Genomic DNA, 24742 nt, shown 5'->3' on the forward strand with positions numbered 1-24742 from the left:
TTGTTTATTACAAAGGTCTTCATTTTACCTGCAATTCTGAAGGAAAACTTTGCTGGGTAAAGTATTCTTAGTTGGCAGTTTTTTTTTTTTTTTCTCTTTTAGTGCCTCCAATATATAATCTCATTCTCTCTTGGCTTGTAAGGTCTCTGCTAAGAAAGCCACTGATGGCTTTATGGGGGTTCCTTTGTATGAGAGATTGTTTTTTTCTCTTGTCTCTTTTTAAAATGTTTTCTTTGTCTTTGGTTTTAGAGTTTTGTTGTTAGTGTCTTGAGGAAGAATGTTGTAGATTAAAATATTGAGATGACCTATTAAGATAAGTATTGAAGGGGAGGAGATGAAGGATTGGATAAAATAGGTGAAAGGGATTAAGAAGTGCAAACTTGTAGTTATTAAATAAATAAATTATGGGAATGTACAGTATTAGGAAATATAGTCAGCAGTATTATAATAACTTTATATGGTGACAGATGGTGACTACACTTATGGTAATCATTTCATAATGTATATAACTATCAAATTGCTATATTGTGTAGCTGAAACTAATACTGTAAATTATACCTCAACAAAAATTCATCATTGTCACAGTTATCCAATATCCATTAAGACACAAATCAGCTAATGTTCCTCCTCTGGTGAGAACCAGCACTCTCTTTCCTTTTCCCTTTTCTTTTCCTCGTGGCTTTTATCTCCATATTTACTTTATTCTCTGTCTCTCTCTCCCAAGTAGAAGATAAGCACAAGAAGATAGGGTCTTACTGGTTTGCTTATTGTTACCTGCCTAACTCTCAGAAATGTACCTGGCACCATTTTTCAGAGTGGGAGCTTAAAAATATTTGTGAATGAACTAGTAAATGAGTGATAAAATGAGGGTGTGGGAAAGGTGATTTCTAAGGTCTTATTCAAATCTGCTTATCCATGATTTTGTGCAGTGCATAAGTTTTTCCTTTCTCACTAATGACTTGGAAATATATAAAATAAAACTTATAAGGTCAAAAGCAAACAACAACTTCAACCTAACTAATTAACATAATTATCATTATTATATTTAATTATTATTAACACAATAGCTGTTTTTAAAAGTTCTTTTGATTTGCTTTAAATAAATTCATTTAAAGCATAACAGCCTTGTGAGGTAGGTATTAATTTTCATTCTCCAGATGCAGAAATTGAGGAAAGATGGAACATACTGGCACCTAGCCTAAAGACCCACAGCTAGTAACCAGCAGGGCCAGAATTTGAACACAGAGCTGTAGTTCTTTATTGTGTGGCCTAGGGAATATGAAATATTGCTGGCCTAGGAAATATGAAATTGAAGTTTTTTTTTAAAATTAGTGAAATACAATATTTAAAACAGCCAGTGTCTCCCTTCCATTGTAGCATACTCTGCCTTAAAAATATTTTGTAATTGGGACGCCTGGGTGGTTCAGTTGGTTAAGCGACTGCCTTCGGCTCAGGTCATGATCCCAGCGTCCTGGGATCGAGTCCCACATCGGGCCTCTTGCTCGGCAGGGAGCCTGCTTCTCCCTCTGCCTCTGCCTGCCATTCTGTCTGCTTGTGCTCGCTCTCTCTCCCTCTCTCTCTCTGACAAATAAATAAAATCTTTAAAAAAATATTTTGTAATATGCATATTTGAAACATGGATATTATAAACATTGATTTCATGGAACATAAATAATAGAAATTAAAATACTATAGTTTCCTTAATTTATTTTTTTCTCTGGTTGGTTTTTCTTTTCTTCTCTTTTAACTTTTTTTTTTTAAGGTTTGTAAAATTTATTTGAGAAAGAGAGAGGGAGAGGGAGCATGAACAGGGGGAGGAGCAGAAGCAGACTCCCTGCTGAGCAGGGAGCCCAAATGGGGCTCAATCCCAGATCCTTGGGATCATGACCCGAGCCCAAGGCGCTGAACTAACTGAGCCTCCCAGGTGCCCCTCTTTTCTCTTAATGCTTAAGTTGTTTGGAGATTTATTTACTTATTTATTTATTGTCTTTATGTATTTGGTGTATTAGAAATTGTGACATCATTTCAACTATAGGAGTCACAATAACTAGAGGATTGTTAATTTATATGAAAAGCAGAGTGAGTCTTTATGAGATTACCAGACAGGGGATTATTTCCTCATTTGCCACTGTCTCTCTAGCTTTGAGGTTCTAGCGATGCTTCATCAAGAGGCTTTATACCATTACCTAAACCCATTTTGTCAGGTGAGGTAATTTGGGCTCCCGCCCTTTGGGAGAGAGGAGGGAGGCAGCAGGAGTCGGCTAGGTGAGCACTGACGTATGCTCAGTGGACTGAATCTCCTAGCAGTAAGCAAAGGAGAGGGAGGGAGATGTAAAAGTTTGTGAGAATGGCTGTTTATTCTAGTTTGTGCGTACAGCTTTACATTCTCATTAATCCTCGTCACATTTCCGTGAGGGATGTATTATTTTACTCATTTTTACAGATGAGGCTTGATGGCAAACAACTAGTGAAAATGCAAGGCCGAATCGCAAACCAGGTCCCTTCTACTATGCTGTTACTTGTACTTCATTGTATTCTTTAGAGCCATATCAAAAGCTACCCATAAGGGAAGGGTTAGGGCACCACAGACATCTTAAGTTACAAGCAACAATACCCAGATTTCTATTAATGTGACTATTCTGTGTAAGGAATAAAAGCAAGTCCTCGGTGAATATGCCCACAAATTCTTAAATTAGTGGTTTAAATGCTGTGGATTCATTCTTATGGGGGTAAGGAAGAAATAGAGTGTCTTTATGTAAGTATTTTATTCTTACTACCCAACCAGAAATCTCATTTCAGTTTGAATGAAGAATTGGTTAGAGAGTAAAATGTCAAATTGGGTAGAGAAATTCCTTTTGAAACAGTATAAAAGGAAGTCCCAAAGAAAGCACATTTGTTGAGTGTGTTTCTGGGAAAAATAACTGATCCTTTCAGGAGTGTGTTGGACTAGACAAACATAGGATTTGTGAGAAATTTCTGGGTAAGAGAGGGAAGTGTAGGCAGGTGGCCGCCAATATATGGAAACAAAAGTATCTTTGTTCTTTGAAACTGAAGAGTGCTGGTAACACTGAAACAATCTCTAATTGCAGCTAATTCTTTTCTAAGCCGCTTTTGTGAACTCTAACAGCTAGAGAGTGTGCTCCCAGGGGAAGCAGGAAGGCAGGGAGAGAGCACCTCGAGCCCTCGGTGGTGAGTCCAGTGACTGGTTCGTGAGCAAGTGTCTTCACCCAGCAAGTACTCTTCCCTCCTATTGATTGTGGGAAGAAAAGATGCTCCTCTGGCCGTGCTTTTTTTCTGTATCCTCAACTCCAGATGCCCTCCAGCCCAACAAAACCAATTTAAAATTCTCAGCAGCTTGAGGAGAAGGTCCATGATAAATAAGGCCTTTCCTTGCAGAGTCTAGTTGTCACACAGGTGATGAGGTCCAGAATCAGAGCATCAGAAAGGGGTCAAAGCTAAGCTAGAATTACCCCAAACAGGGGAGAGGGTAATGACAAACCAGCTGAAGAGACTGAGGACAGGAAGAAGCGCCCAGTGGGAAGGGCAGCTGTTTGCCTGTCTGCCTGCCTGCCCGTAGAGGTTCATTCTTGACAGTATTTGCAGAGGAGGCAAGGGGCAGGGAGAGCTTCACGAGTGCTGGCTCATTATTATTTCCAGCTCTCTCTCCCATTCAAGTTCACCTGCAGGCCCCAAAGCAGCAAGTCTTCCTCCACCTTCATTTTACAGCGTCACCAGCCCCTGCCAGCCCAGGGCGGGATGGCGCCCTAGCAAGAGAAACTTTTGAGCTCATATTCTCAAATTTCCCTCACCCTGGGAAATGACTAGCAAAATTTGAAATGTGGGAGGTTCTCAAGGTTCGTCCAGAGGATAGATGGTGAAATGAGGGTTGACAATATCCCCTGAGAATTGAAATTATTAAAAAAAAAAAAAATTCAGTCACTGGATTAGTGCTTTTTAACAGCAACATTGCTTCTTCTCTTAATATCCTGGCTTTGAGCTAAATGCTGGAGGAATCACCAAACTCAAAGGTTACATCATAGGGCAGTCATTTCTCCAGCTCAGGAATAACTATTTAAATCAAATCCCATGGGGGCAGGGGGTGGTTCCTGGCTGGCTTAGTCAGGGAGCATGCAACTCTTGATCTCAGGGTTGTAAATTTCAGCCCCTCGTTGGGTGGAGAGAGTCCTTAAAAACAAAATCTTCAAAAAAAAAAAAAAACCCAAAACAAAACAAAACAAAACAAAAACCCCAAAGTTGGCCCAAGTTGAATAGAGATAGAAATACGGGGAAAGGGAATTCCCTTGAGTTCTCTGGCAGTTTAGGAAGGACTGGCGGGGATTGGGGAGGAATGCGGTGGTGGCTCTGGGTGGGAGGGACGTGGCAGGGAAGTGGCCGGGGTTAGGTTCGAAGGCTCGTGTAATTGTAGGAAGACTCATGTAATTGTCATCAGTGTTTAGTAGCTCATGTTTCTAAAAAGTGTTTCCCACTGATGGTGGGGAACACACTGGTGCTGCGTGAGGGCTGACCAAGGGGAGGAGAGGAGGACAATCTAACTTGTGGCTCCCGGAAGCCACGTGGCAGGGATGAGGACTGGCACGTTTGTCTGGTGCCTCCTGGGCCACCTCTCCCCACTCTGCTTGCCTAACACCGCCTGCCTTTCAGATACATAGGAAGACGAATCTTCCTTGGGAAGAGTGGATGTGAAGAGGGAGAGGAGTCTGAGAACTGGGCTGGTCTCAGATCGAAGCCATTGTGAGCTCAGCTCCGTGAACCTGCTGCATCTCGAGAAGCCTTCACAGGCCACACACCAGAAGAGACAACCGTTTAAGGTCGTTAGAAGTGCTGTTGCTCCATCCCTAGTACTGGCTACACACACACAAAGTGCACAAGCTAAAGTGGGCTGGGGGGAAAAAAGTTGAATGTATATAGGCTATTCCACTAGAGATAAGTTTTGGCTTCAGTTATCCAGATACTACTTTAGGTACAGTTTAACAAATTACCATCTAAAAAGTATCTTTAGGGACGCCTGGGTGGCTCAGTTGGTTAAGCAGCTGCCTTCGGCTCAGGTCGTGATCCCAGCGTCCTGGGATCGAGTCCCACATTGGGCTTCTTGCTCAGCAGGGAGCCTGCTTCTCCCTCTGCCTCTGCCTGCCATTCTGTCTGCTTGTGCTCGCTCTCTCCCCCTCTCTCTCTGATAAATAAAATCTTTAAAAAAAAATAAAAAGTATCTTTAAAAAGCAATTTCTTTTCATTCCCTTTGGCCTCATTGAAGTAGCAGTAGTTCAGGCAGTAAACAGAAACTTCAACAAGACAGTACTTAGAGTGCATTAAATAAATATAAATTTTATTAAAAACACTCACATAGCGTTATCAGGAATGATATAATAATAAACGCTTTTCAAATAACCTGCATTCATAACATTACAATACTTACAGTATTTATAACCATCCTCAGGTTTTATAGACAAACCAAACATGAAAATGAAATGAAACTAAGTTTTAAAAAAAGCACAGAAAAATGCACACAGAGTTCATTATCTTAGTGTCAAACTGCAAAAATTTCCTACACAAGTTAACCACTAGCTTGAGAAGTGAACTGTACACCACTGTGCGTCAATCAAGATGAAAAATTCATTCAAGTAAAGTTGACACCACTCAGAAGCATTTTCAAGTATGGCTATATAGTTAACCTGATATTCCTATATAAGCAAATTGGAGATCTGCTTCCATTCATTCTAACTGAGGCAGGTTTGATATTTACAATTATAGATCTGATATTTACAATATGCCACTCGATTTCCTCTCCTCCTCCCTCCCTCCCTCCCTCTCTCCAAAGCAAACCCCAAACTACACTTCTTGCTCGTTGGCCAGCAGTTTGACAAATGACAGTGGGTGACACAGAAACCAAATATTCACAGAGGGATGGCTGACTCAAAACCAACAGATGTGCCTGTAGTAGCCAAATATCTGGGGTTAGATACATGGTATATGCAAAATATTTAAATCATGTGGTTTGACATACGCAAAGCAGACATTTTTGAAATGTCTGTAAACTGGTCACAGCCAAAGACTGTGGGGCGATTTTTAAAAAAATCGAAAGCCATGTTATAATGACTTGACCAGTAAAACTCAAAGGCCTCATTTAAGAATTTATTTGAAATGTCAGTAAGCACAAATGTACTCAGACCAAAATGTAACTGTACAGTCGATTGCACGCCACACCCTTATGTGTTCGGCCTGTGGAGGGAAGTCATTGTGGCCCTCTACTGTATTGGCTGCGGGATCAAAAACTCTGAAGAGTGTCAAGAGACTCTAGCCAACGGCCACTTGCCAAACTCCTGCCTTACAATCTTCCCTTTATCAACTCAGTGCATTCTATTTTCATGTAATTTTTTTTTTCCTGCTTGAAACAGTCAAAAGATTTCCCCAAACTTTTAAAATGCTTTTCTTTACAATAAAAAGAGCCAACAGATTTTTACAAAATTAGTTTTAGTTACATCAGGACATATACAAGTAAAATAGGAGGGATTCAAAGTAAAAGGGTTAAATCCCTGAAAAAAGAATATATTTATTAACCTACAACAATTTTACATAAACACAGGTGACATGTTGGCATAAGGAGAACATGAGCTGAAATATCCCTGAATTTTTAGAACAAAAAGGTTGAAGTTCAAGTTATACTTGCTAAGAAATCAAGTATTGAAAAACAGGTATGCTTTTTTAATAATAATAATAACAATAATAAAAAGACTTGGAAAAAAAATGATGGTACATGATGCTCTAAGCTTTCACTCTCAGTTCAATATCCTATTGCCAAACTAGTGTTGAGGTATATGACAAGTAGGAACATCACTCAAACCTTTAATGAATTCTTAGCTCACATTATGATATATTTGTAGCAGGCTGAGTAGCACCATCATGATGTGAATTCTGTTTCAAATCCATATATATATATATATATATATATATACACATATATATGTATATATTTAAATTTTTTTACAGTACTAAAATACTAAAGCATTGCGTTAAAAAAGTTTTGTTTACAATTTAATTTACTTACTATACATCTCTTTCACCACTTCTTTATACAAATTAATGATTTAAAACCACCACAGCAAACCAGCTGCCCGTTTTTTTCTTTTTAATTAACAGATTCACATGGAACTAACCCTGTTTATTCATCTTATGCAGGCATCAGTCTGCTCAATCTTCCTGGAAAAGAGGACACTTCAGCTAAGAAATGACAACATCACAATATACAATTATCAACACAAAAGCAGACTGCCATTCGGTTTGCTGAAGAGCGTACAGATCCATAAAATAACATCAGCTTAAGTGAACTAGCTTTGTTAAATCTGTAGCATGTCGTTAATAATTACCTGCAGTTAAGAGAAATTCCTAAAACTACATATTTGAGCAATGAACTTGTCATACAATGTTTTATAAAACTGTTTTACAGTATAGCATGTGAGATGAGCACCAGAAAACACGTGTTGTGGATTAATGTATTCCCTTGAATCCAGTAAGCCCCGTTGAGGATTTAACTGGCTGTATTAAAAATGGACACATTGCTCATCAGCAGATGCATGGCTAAAAGCAAAAATATTTTAAAAGCTTTCCTTGTTTCCTTAAAAAAAAAAAAATCAACTTTGCATTCTAAAATGAAAGTAAACTTTTTTTTTTTTTAAACGTCTCAGTACCTTAGCATTGTTCAAGTTGTCAAAGCTTAGGTAGACAAAGTGCTTCTAAAACACCATTTAAAATATTTATACATATACGTGTGTGCACATATACATATGTGTATACATATATGTACATATATAAGTTTATTGTCCTACAAGGACTTCACTGGATGAGCAAAATCCAGAGGCCTTTAAATGTCCACATTAAAAAAAAAAACCCTCATGTAAGAATAGGTAATTATGCTAAAAACTTGAATGAAAAGGTACCCCTATTATTCAAGGGCATTGGAGTACACTGATAGCATCTTGATGATATAAAGGCATTAAATTTTCAATTGTTAAAGACACCATTTTCTTAGCACCATTTCTTAGAACATCCGAACAAATTCAGTGTTTTGCTCTCTATTTATTTATGCTTCCTGTAGCTATTTTGATAAATAAAAGTTAATATTAAGATTACAGTAAAAACTGCATGTTAAAAAGCCGTAATTCCAGTATTTCAGTACATTGTATATTCAGCACCAGATGGTATTTGAAAATTCCTGCCACTGTAATACTACAGTACTTGTTTAACTTGTGTTCCATGACTATGCAAACTTGGTATTATTAAAAGTGGTCACAGATGTGAGTTCTAAGGGGGAAAAAAAATCACATTTACATATCATCTCGTCCAATAATAGAACCAGTGTTTAAAAATGTAAATTGTGGAACACTTTCTTCCCCACCTTCTTTTTGCATAGAATGCTTTGGTCTTTTTGCCTAGATGCCATCTGCGACCACTTAGGAGTCAGTGGAAATTAAGTGCTATGGTAGGATGACCTCTTCTTTTGCTGGTGAGCTGAGGTTCCTCCTACCACATTTGTCATAAATCCTGTATCCTTTCCCCACTGCCCCCGTCATGAGAACTATACTATGGACAGGTTGGTTGTGGTCTTTTCAAATGAGGTACCCACCACAAGGGGTGACATCATATGTATCTGTTGTAAGGCCCTGTGACCCGAGTGAAGGCATATGGAGATGTAGTTACTGTGGAGTCTGTGGTCACGGACATGGTCCTTTCAGCAAGGGACTTGATAAAGCGCAGGTAAGTGGGCTCGGAAGGTTCATGCGGCTCAGTGGGCTCCCGTTTCACTTTTTTGCCGTGGGTTTTCTGAGGCACATAGTCCGGGCCATACTTCTCACACTCTTCCTCTTTCTCTCGGGCTTTCTCAGCCATTTTGGCTTCCCAGAGCGCCAAGCCATGTTTTGGCTCATTCATGCTCTTATGCTGGTAAAAGACAAGCGAGATCCTGGTGGGGTGATTCCTATTGGGATTCTTTAAAGGGGTGGTGGCATGAAGCTCGCGCTTGGCACACTCAATGAGAATTGACCCGTGAGTTGGAGCCACAGCCACTCCCCCAATGTCAGGATCTAGAAAGCTCTGCTCACTGTCTGACCAGACTTCATCATTGTCCTCGGTGGCAGATGGCTGCTTTTCCTGGTTACCAGCCTCCTGTAGCTTGTGTAAGCCTTCTTGCACAGAAGCGGTTCTATCATGGCTAAGACCTGGAAGCATCTTAGAGAACCCATTAGCTGTGTGGGCAAGCATGTCATTTTCCTTGTTTTGGAGGTGCAGGGCATGGAGAGAGCTGTTGAACATGCCTGGAGCGGCACCGTAGTTATGGATTATATGAGAAGATGGGGGATGTTCACCATTCTTATAGTCTATGTTTGGATTGCTCACACTGGGTGGTAATCTAGAGGCGGCTCCCATGAAGTGGCCATCCATCTCATGAGTGGAATAAGGAGTAAATGTCCCTACATGGTGTACATTTGTTTTAAGGGTACAACTGCTGAAGGCATCTCCCTGCATAGTTTGGTTTCCATAACCTAAGTACTTAGAAGAAAAATTCTGGCTATTTCCAAACCTCGGCTGGTAAAGTGTATGGATGGGTGGTAAATTTAGTTTAGAGAGAGGGTCTTGGTTTGGATACCTGTATAGATCCATGGGTTGAGGCTGTGGAGAATAGGAACCCAGATATGGGGAGCAGTTATCCACCGATACATTTCCATTGCACTGATAGGATGGATATTGGTTATTCTGGTTGAGAAGCCCGGTGTAGGGATTCATGGGATTAGAAGAATTCAAATATGAACCTGTAGCTTGGGATGGTGTGGAATAGAGGTTCATAGGGCTGGCACTCCCATAAACATCTGAAGTGTGTGAAGAGCTCGGGTAAGCCTGGATCACTGGATTGGGCCGTCTGATGTACAGGTTGGCAGATCCAGAGGAAGAGTAGGAGTTGACAGGCTCTGACTGAGGGTTATTCGTCACTGGGTGATGCTGGGGTGGGTGCTGGGGTGGCTGCTTCTGTGGCTGTGGAGGTTGCTTCTGCAGCGGCGGGGGTGGGGGCTGCTGGGGCTGCTGCATGACTGGTCCTGAAAGTCGCAAAAGCTCTGTGGACAGGAGAGGAGAAAGCACACACATGTGTCCAGTTATTATTTTACAGGAGCTAGCAAGGATGCTTAAATGGATTGGAGAACCCCGCTAAGATTATGCAATACCCATTAAACAAGGATAAGAGCAAAGTCAGGGTTCTGATCATTGTCTGGTGTAATTTTTTGTCTAAAGCATTAGATAAAACAGCAGATCTCTACAACAGTACAATTTGGTAAGTGAAGAAAAATGTCACAAACATCCCCAAGCTGTTTCACTGAGAGCACCATGTTTTCTGGAGCTTCTGTGTGTCTGACGATAGAACACTCTCCCTGAAGTGCCCATCTCCCTCCATCCCATCTCCCTGCCCTTCCTGAGTCCTCCCTTCCTCAAGGAAGCCTGCTCTGACCTCATCTCCTAGTGCATGTATAATACCCACTGCAGACATCAGTGAGATAGAAAAATGCGTCATAATGTATGGTAACTATGCATTTTTAGTCCTCTTCTCCTGCTGGTGCAAATGGGTTCCTTGAAGGAAGGGCCCAGGTCTTATTTTACTTATTTCTCCATTGCCTGGTGTGCAATAACATTTGTTAAATAGTTGGAAGTAGCATAAAATTTGTTACAGGAGACAAATTTGTTCAGCAATGCTATTAGAAAAAGAATGACATTCATTTAAATACCCCAAGCATATCTTCTATAATTGGCAAACCCTATCTACAGAGTTGTCAATAAAACTTTAAAGTAATTTTCAGCTTTGTAAGTGAAAATTTTGTCATATGTCTGTTTCATGACCTCGCTTAAAAATCTATATATAAGAACAGAACAAATAAATGGAGCTGTAATGGCAATCCTAAGCACTGAAATGATTATTACAGAGACCAGTTAGAAAAGACTGGAGGCAGAGTTCTGATTATACTTTGCAGCTCACTTAAAGGAGAGATTAAGAGTGAATAGGATTTACTTCTCTCTCTCTCTCTTTTTTTTGGTCATGTTGGTCATGAGATGCCTTTATTATTATTTTTTTAATTTATTTTTTATTTATTTTCGGCATAACAGTATTCATTGTTTTTGCACCACACCCAGTGCTCCATGCAATCCGTGCCCTCTCTAATACCCACCACCTGATTCCCCCAACCTCCAACCCACCTGCCAATTCAAACCCCTCAGATTGTTTTTCAGAGTCCATAGTCTCTCATGGTTCACCTCCCCTTCCAATTTCCCCCAACTCCCTTCTCCTCACTTCTCTTAGTGTAAGTCAGCCAATCAACACATATTTTTGTTGAGCATCTTTAGCATATTATTCTAAATTACTTAGTTTCTCTAGGTTTTGAGATGAATTGGTAGGGGAATTTGACTTGGTGAAGATAGTTGGCTCTAAGCAAACTAGTAGACTAAACTTAAAAAATAAGCCTTTTTCTTTTGTTAATGCCAGGCTAATGCCATCTGTAAGATGTGGATATGGATATTACATGGTATGGCATTTTGTAGAAATTAACTGAAGACAAAAGCAAGGGGCTTTGACAATCTTCTCCTGCCCCTTCACCATAATTCCCATTTTCAAAGTTCTTATTTCAACAAATAGTACTGTTTTAGTTACCTAGGCTTAAAATGTTGAAATCATTAAATTTTTCTTTTGTCTTTGTTCCAGTGTTTGGTCATCCATGAATTGAGAATCATTTTAGGAGTATTTGCTTCCATAATTTTTGCTGTATCTTCATTGCTACCACCCAAACTCAAGCTTTTCTCTTGGTTTATTGCATCAATCTCCAAACTCATAGCTCCTCAGCCTCTAATCTGCCCTCCTGTCACTGCTAGATTAACCCTAATTTCACTATATTACCTGCCTATCATAAAACTGCCACCTATTATAGAACAGAACCCAAACTTCTTCATTAAGCTGGGGTTAAGGGTGCCATATCTCATCATCTCCAAGAACAAAGCCTGGTCCTTGGGACTTCAGAGAAGATTTTGGTACAAAACTAAGACCATGATTGAATATATTCATCTGAAATAACTGATACTCATTTTTAATGTAAGTTTCAGATAACACAGATGCACAATGCTTTACATTAAAGTTACCTGCCAACTGTTTAGCCTGGCTTGCATTTTCAGTCTGTTTTGTACGAGATGAGGCTGACTTTTCCTTTTCATTCTTATTTGCGCTGTTCTCCAGAGAGGAAAGCTTTTCAGCTGCAGCTTTCTTGGCTTCTAGTTTCCTTTGTCGGCATGTCTTGACTGGTTCCGCTAACATCCTGACTTTCCGCCGAAAAGAACTCAGCACCTGAATCGCACCATTTTGTTTCTTCTTCTCTTGAGCTTCCACACTCCCAAACTCATCCACATCAGAGACTTTGTAGAGAGGCAGAACATGCAGCTGCTCATCCTCAGGTTTTCCTCCGATTTCTCGATTGTCTTCTCTAGTAAGGGTGCATACCTGTAGGGAAATAAGACAGTACTCAGTTTCAGTCCAAAAGAAGTGTGTGTGTGTGTGTGTGTGTGTGTGTGTGCGCGTGTAACTTTCCCCCTGTCAGTATTTAGATTTGTGGTGGTGGTCTCCTGGACCAGATCAGTGACAGGCATATTACCATGAATCACGTCTATCTGTTCTTAAGGGAGGTGCCATTAAAATGGTACAGGGAAAAGACAGTCCACGTTAATGTTTTTTTTCCCCCTTTTCTTTTTTTGAGTCTATCAGGAACTGTTGCCCATGGTGACTTTCTTCTTCACATATATTTCTGATTCTAGGAAGAACCAAAATGAAGCAATCTCCCACCTTTCACACTTGAAACATAAATGCAAGAGATGTGAAACCTCTTTAAGAAGAGGCTATAAGTTTCTTCCACCAAATGATTTCCTGTTTTGCTAGTTATCAGTCACCTAATCTCATACTTCTGTACACAAAGACATTTCACATCTTCCCCCACACCAGACTCTTAACTCTCCTTCATTGTGCTTAAGAAATTTCCACAAAATACCAAAGTGAAATCTAAATAATGTAAAGTTGGGTCCCCTAGGTGGCTCAGTTGGTTAAGCAACTGCCTCCAGCTCAGGTCATGATCCTGGAGTCCTGGCATCAAGTCCCACATCAGGCTCCCTGTTTGGTGGGGAGTCTGCTTCTCCCACTCACCTCTCCCCTCTCATGCTGTCAATCTCTCACTCTCTCTCAAATAAGTAAATAAAATCTTAAAAAAAATAATGTGAAATTGAAGATGTAGTTGCTATAGGGAATATATAACTCGACACTGTGTCTATCTTCCTCTTCTTTCCGTCTCTGTACTCGTTAAGACTGACTTACTATCGTTCCTCTCTTGTTTCTCTTCTAAGCTGTCGTACCATACGAGGGGCTGTTCCAAAAAGGGGAAAAGTCTACTTCTCTTGCTTTGCTAATTTAATTGTACTTTTTCTCTTTTGTTAGCCACAATCCTATTGGTGTTGATGAGATATTATTTGTTGGCTGGAACATACTAGCTTTTAGTAGTTCGTGTTTGTTTGTTTTTTTTTTAATTTTTTATTTATTATAAACATATATTTTTATCCCCAGGGGTACAGGTCTGTGAATCACCAGGTTTACACACTTCACAGCACTCACCAAAGCACATACCCTCCCCAATGTCCATAACCCCACCCCCCTTCTCCCAAAGTAGTTCGTGTTTTTGACTGATGCAGAAAACAATGTGATCATAGTTATTTAAAGTGCAGGTAAAATAAAATTACTGGAAGAGACTCTTGAAAGGAATGTGAGCCTAACAGACTTAACTTGAAAGATAAATTCAACATGAGATGGGACTAAAACGAGCTTTTCACTTCCTGTACATAAAAGTCTTCCAAATCCACATCTTTTGGGGCACCTGCCACCTTTTCTCACGTTTGTCCCTATTCCATTCTTCTTACCTCGTGTTGCTTTCCTTTCTACCTCGTGAAAACCGTGACCTATTAGACGTAAAGTCCCCTTTATGTGGAACCCTGACCATCTCTGTCTTCTCTCCATCACCTTGCTAGAGTGAAACATGGCTATGTTTAGACCTATTATGGCTCTGATTATCATTTATTTCTCCCCAAATCTAGCCTAGCCTTCTAATAGTAAGCAAGTGTTCCACACATGATTAATGATGATTTTAGACATTGTGGATGATAAGCCTCCTTGTTGGTCCTCCTGGGTCAGAAGTCTGCAAGCCAAACTGTCTCAGAGCCAGTTTCTACATGGCCAGTGAACTGAATGGTTTTTTTTTTTGCATTTTTAATTAAAAAAAAAACAACAACAACAAAATAAAGAATGTGGTCTAAGATACTATGTAAGCCTAAAATATTTACCATCTTTCCTTTAATAAAAAAACCCTTCTGACCTCTGCTTTAAACCATTAAACCAATACCTTTTCTGCCTCTCAAAAACTTCATACCAGGTTCCGTGAATTACTTCCACTATAGCTTACCACCTCCCTGGGTTCTTTTCTACCCTAGACTATGACTTTGGTCTCTGTATTCTATTTTTCAACTTAAGCCTCATTGGTCATCTTTCTCAACTACACTAATATATCCATGTTGATGACTCACTAGGTGGATTAATTTATAATTTCTTCACTTGAACTTTTTCATTCTTTATCTCCACTCTGGTTTCTCTCTCTCCATGCAAGGCCACACCATGGACACTATCAGTGTTGAACACTGTTCTACCCTCAGCCCATATTCATTTTCTCCACTTACCAAAACCTCCAATTATACAGCCCAATCCACTTCACCCACTGTACTATGTAGTTATAGTGGGCTCTTTTGTACTTTGAATTTTCTACAGTAGTCACTGTGCCACAGATGATGTATTTTTCATTTGTACTTCTCTCTGCAAGGTGGACTGGTGCCTTGGCTTGTATATGGCTTTCTACTATACTGATTATAACCTACCAGATACCTGACTCTGAATTTTGAAGGAACTTTTGGTAGCTAATGGTAGCTGGCAATGCACAGTCACTGGTTTAGTTAGCATCAACATTTCCATGATTTTCCTGTGACTGTCAACAGATTTCCAGGAATATGCCAACCCAGTATGAGAGTACTAGATATGCCAAATATGGCCACCTTTGTAACAGCAACTCATTCATGAAAACACTTGTGCAATGACACCTGCAGAGAATACATTACTCTAATCACATGCTACTAACTTTCAGCTTTCCACTATTTCACAGGATGTGCTGCTAACCAGCACACTTACCAATGTGCTGCCATTCTGCATGTTGTGTAAGTCCCTGTGGGCGTGAGCACAGAAGTCCAAACATGCAGTGACCCCTGAGAATGGCCGGCCTTCCTTCAGACCCAGTCGGCACTCTGGTGCTCTGTGTTCATATTCAATCTGAAAAATAAAAGCGTGTGTGTGAATGGGGATGTACTTAGGCATCTGAAATTCTCAGGCATACATTTGAGAAAAAGTGTAAGACCTGGGCACTGAAAAGGCCAAAAAGACTCCTTAGTATTTTTGGCTATTAAGAACTTTAAAAAAATGTTGCATATTTTATATCCAGAAATACAATGGAGTGACACAAAACTCTGATCTTTTGGTATATAATGGTGTGTTGGGAGGTATGTTGTATATGCCAATATCACTATCCCGATTACTAATAAATATGGATCTTTAGTAATCTTAAAATCAGGCAGTAGAAATCATCAAATTCTGATCTTTTTGAAAATTCTCTATTCTAAATCCTTTGCATTTCTCTCTCTATATTTTAGAATGTCAATTCCTTCAAAACACTTGGCAACGTTTTGACAGATAAGGTACTGAATTCATTGATTGACTTGGGGAAAACTGACATCTTAAAAATATTTAGTCCTGTGATCCATAAACACAGTATATCTTTCCAGTTTGGGTCTTTTTAAATTTCAGCAAGTTTGTAGTTTTCAGTGCACAGGTCTTGTACATTTTTGTCAAATGTCAAATTTTTATGCCCAAGAATTTCATATACTTGATTTTGCCTTTACTTTTGAGAGTTGTTTTTACTGGGAGAGATTTCTAGGTTGACAGTTTTTTTCTCTTTCAGTACTTAAAAGATGTTTCTCCTCTTTTTTTCTTACATTTTTCTCTGATGAGAAGTTTAACTTTAGAAATGAGACTTTACAAAATCAAGGAATAAAGCCAGGGAAGAGCATAGAGATGAGAAATGAGGATAATATATTCAGTTGGGGGAGGAGATAAAAATCAAATGGTAGGGCGCCTGGGTGGCTCAGTGGGTTAAGCCACTGCCTTCGGCTCAGGTCATGATCTCAGGGTCCTGGGATCGAGTCCCACATCGGGCTCTCTGCTCCACAGGGAGCCTGCTTCCTCCTCTCTCTCTCTGCCTGCCTCTCTGCCTACTTGTGATCTCTCTCTGTCAAATAAAAAAATAAAATCTTAAAAAAAAAAAAAAATCAAATGGTAGGTTTTGACAGCATCCATAAATTTAACAGGTCTTCCCCTGTACTGTGTGGAAAGATCACAAGGCTATTTTTTGGATCTCTAAACCATATTAATACATATGGATGAACATTACTAATAGGAACTACCATGCAATACAGAAAACACCTTATCCATTCACAGCTATTGACTGATTTAATTTAGGTAGATCTTACATCTATTTTTTTACATATTTTTTTTAATGTATATGTATGTATTTAAATTTTTAATTTTTTTTCCTTTATTTAAATTGTAGTTAACATAGATGGTAAAATTGGTTTCAGGAGTAGAATTTAGTGATTCATCACTTACATATAACATATGTTACATATAACATCCAGTGCTCATCACAAGTGCCCTCCTTAATACCCATCACCCATTCAGTACACTGCCCACCCACCTCCTTCCATCAACCCTCAGTTTGTTCTCTATAGTTAAGAGTCTCTTATGGTTTGCTTCTCTCTTTTTTTTTTTTTTCCTTTCCATATGTTTATCCATTTTGTTTTTTCAATTCCATATATGAGTGAAATCATAAGGTGTTTGTCTTTCTCTGACTTATTTTACTTAGCCTAATACACTCTAGCTCCATTCACATCACTGCAAATGGCAAGATTTCATTCTTTTTGATGGCTGAGTAGTATCCCATGATGTGCACACATTTATATTTTATGGTAAGAATGCATAACACGAGATCGACCGTTAAAGTGTCTAATACATTACTGTTGACTGTAGGTACACATGTTGCAAAGCAGATCTCTAGAGCTTATTCATCTTGCTTAAATGAAACTTTGCCCATTTATCAGTACATTTATTCATATACAAATACTGAAACACACCTGAAGAGTCATATCTAATCATCCTGTTATAACTAAAATTTGGGGTACTGTTGTATTTTGGATATTCTAGGTTTAGGTAATGCATAAAATACTCCAAACATAATGTAACTGGGTGGAATATCAATGCTTAGAAAATCACATGTGTATGACACCATCTATAATAAAAATAAAAGGAGTAGAGTGAAAAGAACATTAATGCTTTGTTATTCTGTCCTCTTTCCCTGCTAAAGCCATTTGATTAATAGCACCTATAAAAAAATTTATTCAACAGACAATGGTCAAACTTGAAATCAAGCAACATAGACTTTACTCATTTTCTTTTTATAGCTTGATCTATTGTGTTTCTCACTCAGAATTATTTTACAACAGTACCAAAGCATCCCATATATTTTTCTGTGATACTTACCAAAGCAGATAAGGTTGTAAAATAAGTATTAATCCAACTACTATTAACAGCATTTAAAATATTTTTCATAGACAACATATACATTTCTAAAAACCTAAGTTGTGACATGAAACAACTTTATAAACAGATCATCATTATTTAATTTGCCTCTTTTGCTCCCACTTAAAAAAGAAAGAGTTCAGGTTTGAGGAAAGTGTTAAAAGTCCATAATTGAAACAAGAGTAGCCAAATCATTAAATTAGTATTGGTGTCCCCATCTGTCTCTGCTACATAAACTAATCTAATCCCATTAGTCTTTAATGTCATTAAATGACAATTGTTTGCTAAACACACTCTTCTTCATACTTCCCTGTACCCCCTGCTGTTGTGTACTCCTCTCTGGCTACCTTCATCACTTCCAGCTTTCCTCCATCTATCAGTCTCTCTCTTTCCCTTAAATCTTTAACTTCTTTTACTATATTGTGCCTACCCCCAGCATTTACTTTACTGGTTTCTCATCTTCCACTCCTAAAATGTCCATGTGTTCCAGAATGCCATCAGCAGCCCCTTCGCTTTATAACCTCCACTTTGAAAAACTGTATTCACTCCTATGTATTCAGTTTCAACTACTTGCATTTTGATAAGTCTCAAATCTACAGTGCTAGTTTGGATTTTTCTCCTGATTTTCTATCCAATTATTCCAGAATTATGTCAAACATAGTTGTCCAAAATAAAATGTATCATTTCCCCCTATTTGCCCCCAAACTTACTTTTCCTCATTGACTCCAAATACTAAATAGAACCATCTGTCCAAGCCAGAAATTTGGTGAATCCTGAACCTCTCCCTTTTGCTTATCCTCAAATCCAATCGGTCACTAAGTTCTGTAAGTTCTACCTCAAATATTTCACACATTTTATTTTCTTTATTCTATCACTACTGCCATCTCTTTAATTTAGGACTTTAACATCTCGTGCTCAATGACTACACTAGCTTACTTCTCCGATTTAATCTTATGCCAATGTACGTTGTATTTTAATTTGGCTTATTGGGTAAACTATATTTATTTATTTTATGCTTTTTTGTATTATGTTATGTCACCACATCGTACTTCATTAGTTCTTTTTCTTACTGTGTCATGTCAGTCACCATACAATACATCATTAGTTGTTTGTTTGTTTTTTTTTTAACTACAAAGCTGTGATCACCAAGACAGCATGGCACTGGGATAAAAACAGACACATATACAGTGGGAAAAAGACAGTCTCTTCAGTAAATGGTGCTGGGAAAACTGGACAGCTATGTGTAGAAGAATGAAACTCAACCATTCTCTTACACTATACACAAAGATAAACTTGAAATGGATAAAAGACCTCAACACGAGGCAGGAATTCATCAGAATCCTAGAGGAGAACATAGGCAGTAACCTCTTCAACATAGGCCACAGCAACTTCTTTCAAGATATGTCTCCAAAGACAAAGGAAATAAAAGTGAAAATGAACTTTTGGGACTTCATCAAGATCAAAAGCTTCTGCACAGCAAAGGAAACAGTCAACAAAACAAAGAGGCAACCCACGGAATGGGAGAAGATATTTACAAATGACAGTATAGACAAAGGGCTGACATCCAAGATGTATAAAGAACTCCTCAAAGTCAACACACACAAAACATAATCATGTCAAAGAATGGGCAAAAGACATGAACAGACACTTCTCCAAAGAAGACATACAAATGGCTAACAGACACATGAAAAAAATGTTTATCATCACTAGCCATCAGGGAGATTCAAATCAAAACCACATTGAGATACCACCTTATACCAGTCAGAATGGCTAAAATTAACAAGACTGTAAACAATATGTGTTGGAGAGGATGTGGAGAAAGGGGAATCCTCTTACACTGCTGGTGGGAATGTAAGTTGGTACAGCCACTTTGGAAAAAAGTGAGGAGAGTCCTCAAGAAATTAAATATAGATCTACCCTGCAATTGCACATCATTAGTTTTTGATGCAGTGTTCTTTATAAATTAAATCATCCTCCTCTGCCCCCAACACACACTTAAAATGCCCCAATGGTAGCCTTCTTAAGTACAGGGTCAAGTTCAAAGATTTTTATATGGTCTCCAAGGCCATTTGTGACCTTAATTCTTAATTCTCTACTTTCAGGGAGAACTTTTTTGTTCCTTCAGAAATGTGCATACCTCTATTCCATCTGTTATCATATTATTCTATAATTGCTATTTTACATATCTCTGTCTCCTCTAAAGACAGAAACCCTACATTGCTTACCTTTATGTCCACAGTGACTAAATATTTAGTTTATAACATAAATATATATATATTTAATATATATAACATATACTAAATATGGTATCTAGCTTATATCCATTTAATGCTCCAGTTGTTGATGTTATAATGACAGGGAAGACTTCAGTTTTTTTTTTCCCCTTCATGAGCATTTCTGAACAAATCACCCAGCCTTCCAAATAGGTACAGTCTACAACACACCCAAAAAATAGGAAAAAGATGTTTTTACTTGGTTCATGGAGCTAAGGCCAATTAAAAAGAAGAGAATCCAGCAAAATCTGACATATTTGGACATTTCTATGTACACTTACAAAGCAGTACACTCACAGCTTAATATATATAGACATATATGTGAAAACAGTTAATAGGTGGTTAGAACCTATAGTTTGCACCACATAATTTTAATTAACCACCAAAGTCTGATTACAGAAAAGATATGAAAACAAGATTAGTGGATAGAACAGCTTGTGAGACTTAAAAGCTCATTATCTTTACAGATTAAAAGAGCAAAAATATGCTCTTTTGGATGATATAATTCTTATGTACCAGAAACAGAACACTGTGGGTTCTCTAATTGGGAAGAGGAAAAATTAGAAAAATAAAGGAAAATCATTGCTTCAAAAATAATTTTGGAAGTAGGTAGGTCATCAATAATAAGTAAACTGTTCCAGTCATTGTCAATGATTTTTTTTTATAAACTTACCTGATTATTATATGCATCAGGTGCAAGTTTCTTGTATGTTGGTGCCATAAGAGTGGACAGGTTTTGTAAATGGGACTCCAGTTTCTCTTCCTGTATAAAATGAATAATTCTATGTATTAAATCCTAAATCCTTTCCATATGTAAGAGAGGCTATCAGTTAAATTTTTCTCACTACATCTTAGATCAAAATGACAATAGTGTCTTTCTTATTAAATAACGTTCCTTAACACAACTATTTCTAAATAAAAAGTATAAACCATACATCATCTATTTTTGTATGTGTTATTAGAATGTCTAGCTCTTTGGTGTTTTATATTAATCAATTTTGTACTCCCCATGTGGATATTTGGCATTTTATAAATGTAAGAGTATGCTAGTAGTGGGATAAGGAGAATAAAGCCATATGGTTTTAAAGAGGTCACATTCTCCACTCCTTCTCCAGTCAGCTGCCATGGAAGATGAGCTATTGAAAGGATTTGTTTGGTGCATCTATTTTCAATCTTCATATTTTTAAATGTTTATAAAAATAGCATTCAAAATTTGAGAAGATCTTTCCGCTGAACTAAAAGTTAGTAGATGCTTCACATATGGATAAAACTCTCAGAACTAGAAATGTTGAGAGTTTATATGCAGAACTTTGTAAATTTACTTTAAAGGAGAAATGTTCAGTTACACTCCTTCCTTCCTCCCTACAAAAGAAAGATTTTCTAGGTAAGATACTTGTAAAATGGTAGGTGATAATACCTAGTTATTCCATTCATATTTAGAAGTTCTCATTTCACAGTTGTGTTGGTGCCATAAGAGTGGACAGGTTTTGTAAATGGGACTCCAGTTTCTCTTCCTGTATAAAATGAATAATTCATTTTTCTTTTCTCCAAAACCGTAGAAGATGTAACTACCTGGAGGAGTTATACTTATTTATAATTTAGAAGATGAGGAGGTTTCTAAGCCAACCTCTCCTACCTACCTGAGGGAGGATGTTCCTAGCTATCCCTTGGATTTGCTTTATGTTAAATCTAGTAAAAGCGATAAACATTTATAAAATAGTAGTAAAAAAGCTCCGCAGTGTGGAAAATTAAAGTGGCTTATCAGCTATGTAAAACTGATACACTTCATTAGGCTTATTGTTTGTATTTTCTTCTTATGAAGAGGGATATGTAGCCCATTTACTATAGTTTATTAAAAATACAATCCTGTGAAAAAAATTTTATCATCATTTCAAGAGTTTTTGTACTTTACTAAATTTCCACTTACTATTATAGTCACAAATAATAACACTAGCACATTTTTCATTTAGAGGGACATATCAATAATATATATAGTATAACTGTATTTCAGTTGCACTTAAAGTTTGACTGTATTTCAATTACACTTAAAGTTTGAAAAAATTATAAGGTTCACAGAGTCACTAAAAATTTGGTCATATCTAAATGGTAAGCATTCAGGGGTTTTTTGATTATTCAATTAGCATACACTAGAAGCTATACCCCAAAGTTATTAAAATTGATACCCATTTTTAAGTTATATTTTGAGAAATATATAATATCAATTAAAATTTTATATTAATATCTAGATATGTTTTAGTTACTTGAATGCATTCATTATGATAACTTTATCAAATATCACGGTATGACAATGTGATGAGAAATGGTCTTTATTGAATGGGATAGTGATGAACATGACTTCTGCAACTCAGGTTTGAGAAAAATGAAAGTTTTAACAATGAAATGTTAATACTTGGTTTTAATACCATAGTGATGGCTGCTTAAAAACTCTGCAGTTAACATAAAAGGTAAGTAGGAAAGGCCATAAGTATGAGTAGTTTATGTTCAGACTTTACTACGTTGGTAAACATAGTTATTATTATACTAATTTTATCAAATATATAATGTATACCTACAGTTCAGCGAAAATTTTGATGTACCTCTGAGATGAAATTCTCTATGTTAATGAGAATTTAACAGTATGTTGTACTGTTTACTTCATCTGTCCTCATCAATTCTCCATGAAAATCAAAGAGATTATATATCAAGAAGTAAACAAACCTCTTTTGGGTCATCCCCAAGCAGCTTAAATTTTCTTGGGATCTTGCTTCTGGCAAACTTACATCCATTGTAGTACATGCTCCATGAACAACCAAAAGAAAAGGAGGCACCACAGGTCTCAGGATCCAGCCCTTGACAGGCACAGGTTCTCCTGAGGAATCAAAGGACCAAGTTCATAGATAACGATATCGAACATTTCTCTAGGCTACCAATCTTGTATTCGGGATGTCTGCATGCAAAAACGAGTGCAAATTAGTTTTAACAGAAGTTCATTTTAAGCTTGCCATAATCACATCAGAAAAGAACTATTTTAACTCATTTTAAAACAAACCAATTTAAACAAACTTTTTACTATAGTGTAATACATAGAAATTTTATAGCTTACAAATGCTCACCAAAAAAACCCCCCAAAAAATGCAAATAAGTAACACCCAGAGTAAGAAAAAAAATATATACTATCAACTATAGTCTCCATGTTATATATTAAATCCATAGACCTTATTCATTTTATTTATTTAAGATTTTATTTATTTATTTGATAGAGAAGACAGAGAGAGAGGGACTACAAGCAGGGGGAGAGGGAGAATCAAGCTTCCCACTGAGCAGGGAGCCCAATGCAGGGCTCTATCCCAGGACCCTGACCTGAGCTGAAGGGAGATGCTTAATGACTGAGCCACCAAGGCATCCCTCCTTATTCATTTTATTTTATTTTTTAAAAAGATTTTATTTATTTATTTGACAGATGGAGATCACAAGTAGGCAGAGAGGCAGGCAGAGAGAGGAGGAAGCAGGCTCCCTGCTGAGCAGAGTCCGATGCGAGGCTTGATCCCAGGACCCTGGGATCATGACCTGAGCTGAAAGAGAGGCTTTAACCCACTGAGCCACCCAGGCACCCCCTCCTTATTCATTTTATAATGAAAGATTGTACACTTCTTTTTTTTTTTTTAATTTTTTATAAACATATAATGTATTTTTATCCCCAGGGGTACAGGTCTGTGAATCGCCAGGTTTACACACTTCACAGCACTCACCACAGCACATACAAGATTGTACATTTCTATAAACCTTTCCCTATTTCCCTTACCCCCAAGTCTCCCAACAACCTTATTTTTTAGGTTATTTTTTAAAGATTTATTTGTTGGAGAGAAAGAGCAAGAGAGAGAGAGCACACAAGTTGGGGGAGGGGCAGGAGGTAGGGAGAGGAAGAGGGAAACAATCCCAAGCAGACTTCATGGTGAGTGTGCAGAGGCCCATGTGGGGTTCAATTTCATGACTCGTGAGGTCATAACCTGACAGAAACTGAGAGTCGGATACTCAACAGACTGACCACTCAGGTGCCCTCACGATCCCTTCTCTACTGTTTCAGAGTTCAACTTTTTTGTTTCTTTTTTTGATTCCATGTAAAAGTGGAATCATGCAGTATTTGTCTTTCTCTGGCTTCTTTCACTTAGCACAGTGTCCTCTAGGTGCATCCATGTTGTTACAAATGACAAGATTCCACCTCCCTTTTTAGGCTGAATAACAACTTTTTTCCCCTCTCCCTCCATAACACATTTTCTTTATCCACTTACCACTGGTGGACACGTAGGCTGTCTTTACACCTTGGTTATTATGAATAATGCTAATGATAATAATAATGATAATGATTTCATTTCTTTTGGATATATACTCAGAAGTGGGATTGCTGGATCATATGGAAGTTCTATTACTAACTTTTTGAGGAATCTCTATACTATTTTCCATAGCAGTTGTAACAGTTTATGCTCTAATAGGATTTTTCTTTTCTCCACGTTCATGTTAACATTCTTGTCTTTTTGGTATTAGACAATCTAACAGGGTCAGGTGATAGGAGATATCTCAACTGTGGTTTTGATTTATATTTCCTCAATGATTAGTGGTGTTGAGCACCTTTTCATGTACCTGTTTGCCATCTGCATGCATTCTCTAT

General features: G+C 37.9%; 1 protein-coding gene across 1 annotated transcript in view; it reads right to left on the reverse strand.

The window, feature by feature from the left end:
- Window positions 1-5317: 5317 nt before the first annotated feature.
- TET2 (tet methylcytosine dioxygenase 2) overlaps window positions 5318-24742 on the reverse strand; it is a 138289-nt gene continuing 118864 nt past the window's right edge. The window contains exons 7-11 of the mRNA XM_082729168.1: window positions 22795-22945; window positions 20750-20839; window positions 15308-15445; window positions 12184-12538; window positions 5318-10121 (exon numbers count right to left, since the gene is read on the reverse strand). Of these exons, the coding sequence (XP_082585294.1) occupies window positions 8653-10121; window positions 12184-12538; window positions 15308-15445; window positions 20750-20839; window positions 22795-22945 (2203 nt within the window). The 3' untranslated portion in view covers window positions 5318-8652. The remainder of the gene's footprint in view (window positions 10122-12183; window positions 12539-15307; window positions 15446-20749; window positions 20840-22794; window positions 22946-24742) is intronic.

This window comes from Mustela nivalis, assembly GCF_964662115.1.
Source record: "Mustela nivalis genome assembly, chromosome: 4".
NCBI lineage: Eukaryota > Metazoa > Chordata > Mammalia > Carnivora > Mustelidae > Mustela > Mustela nivalis.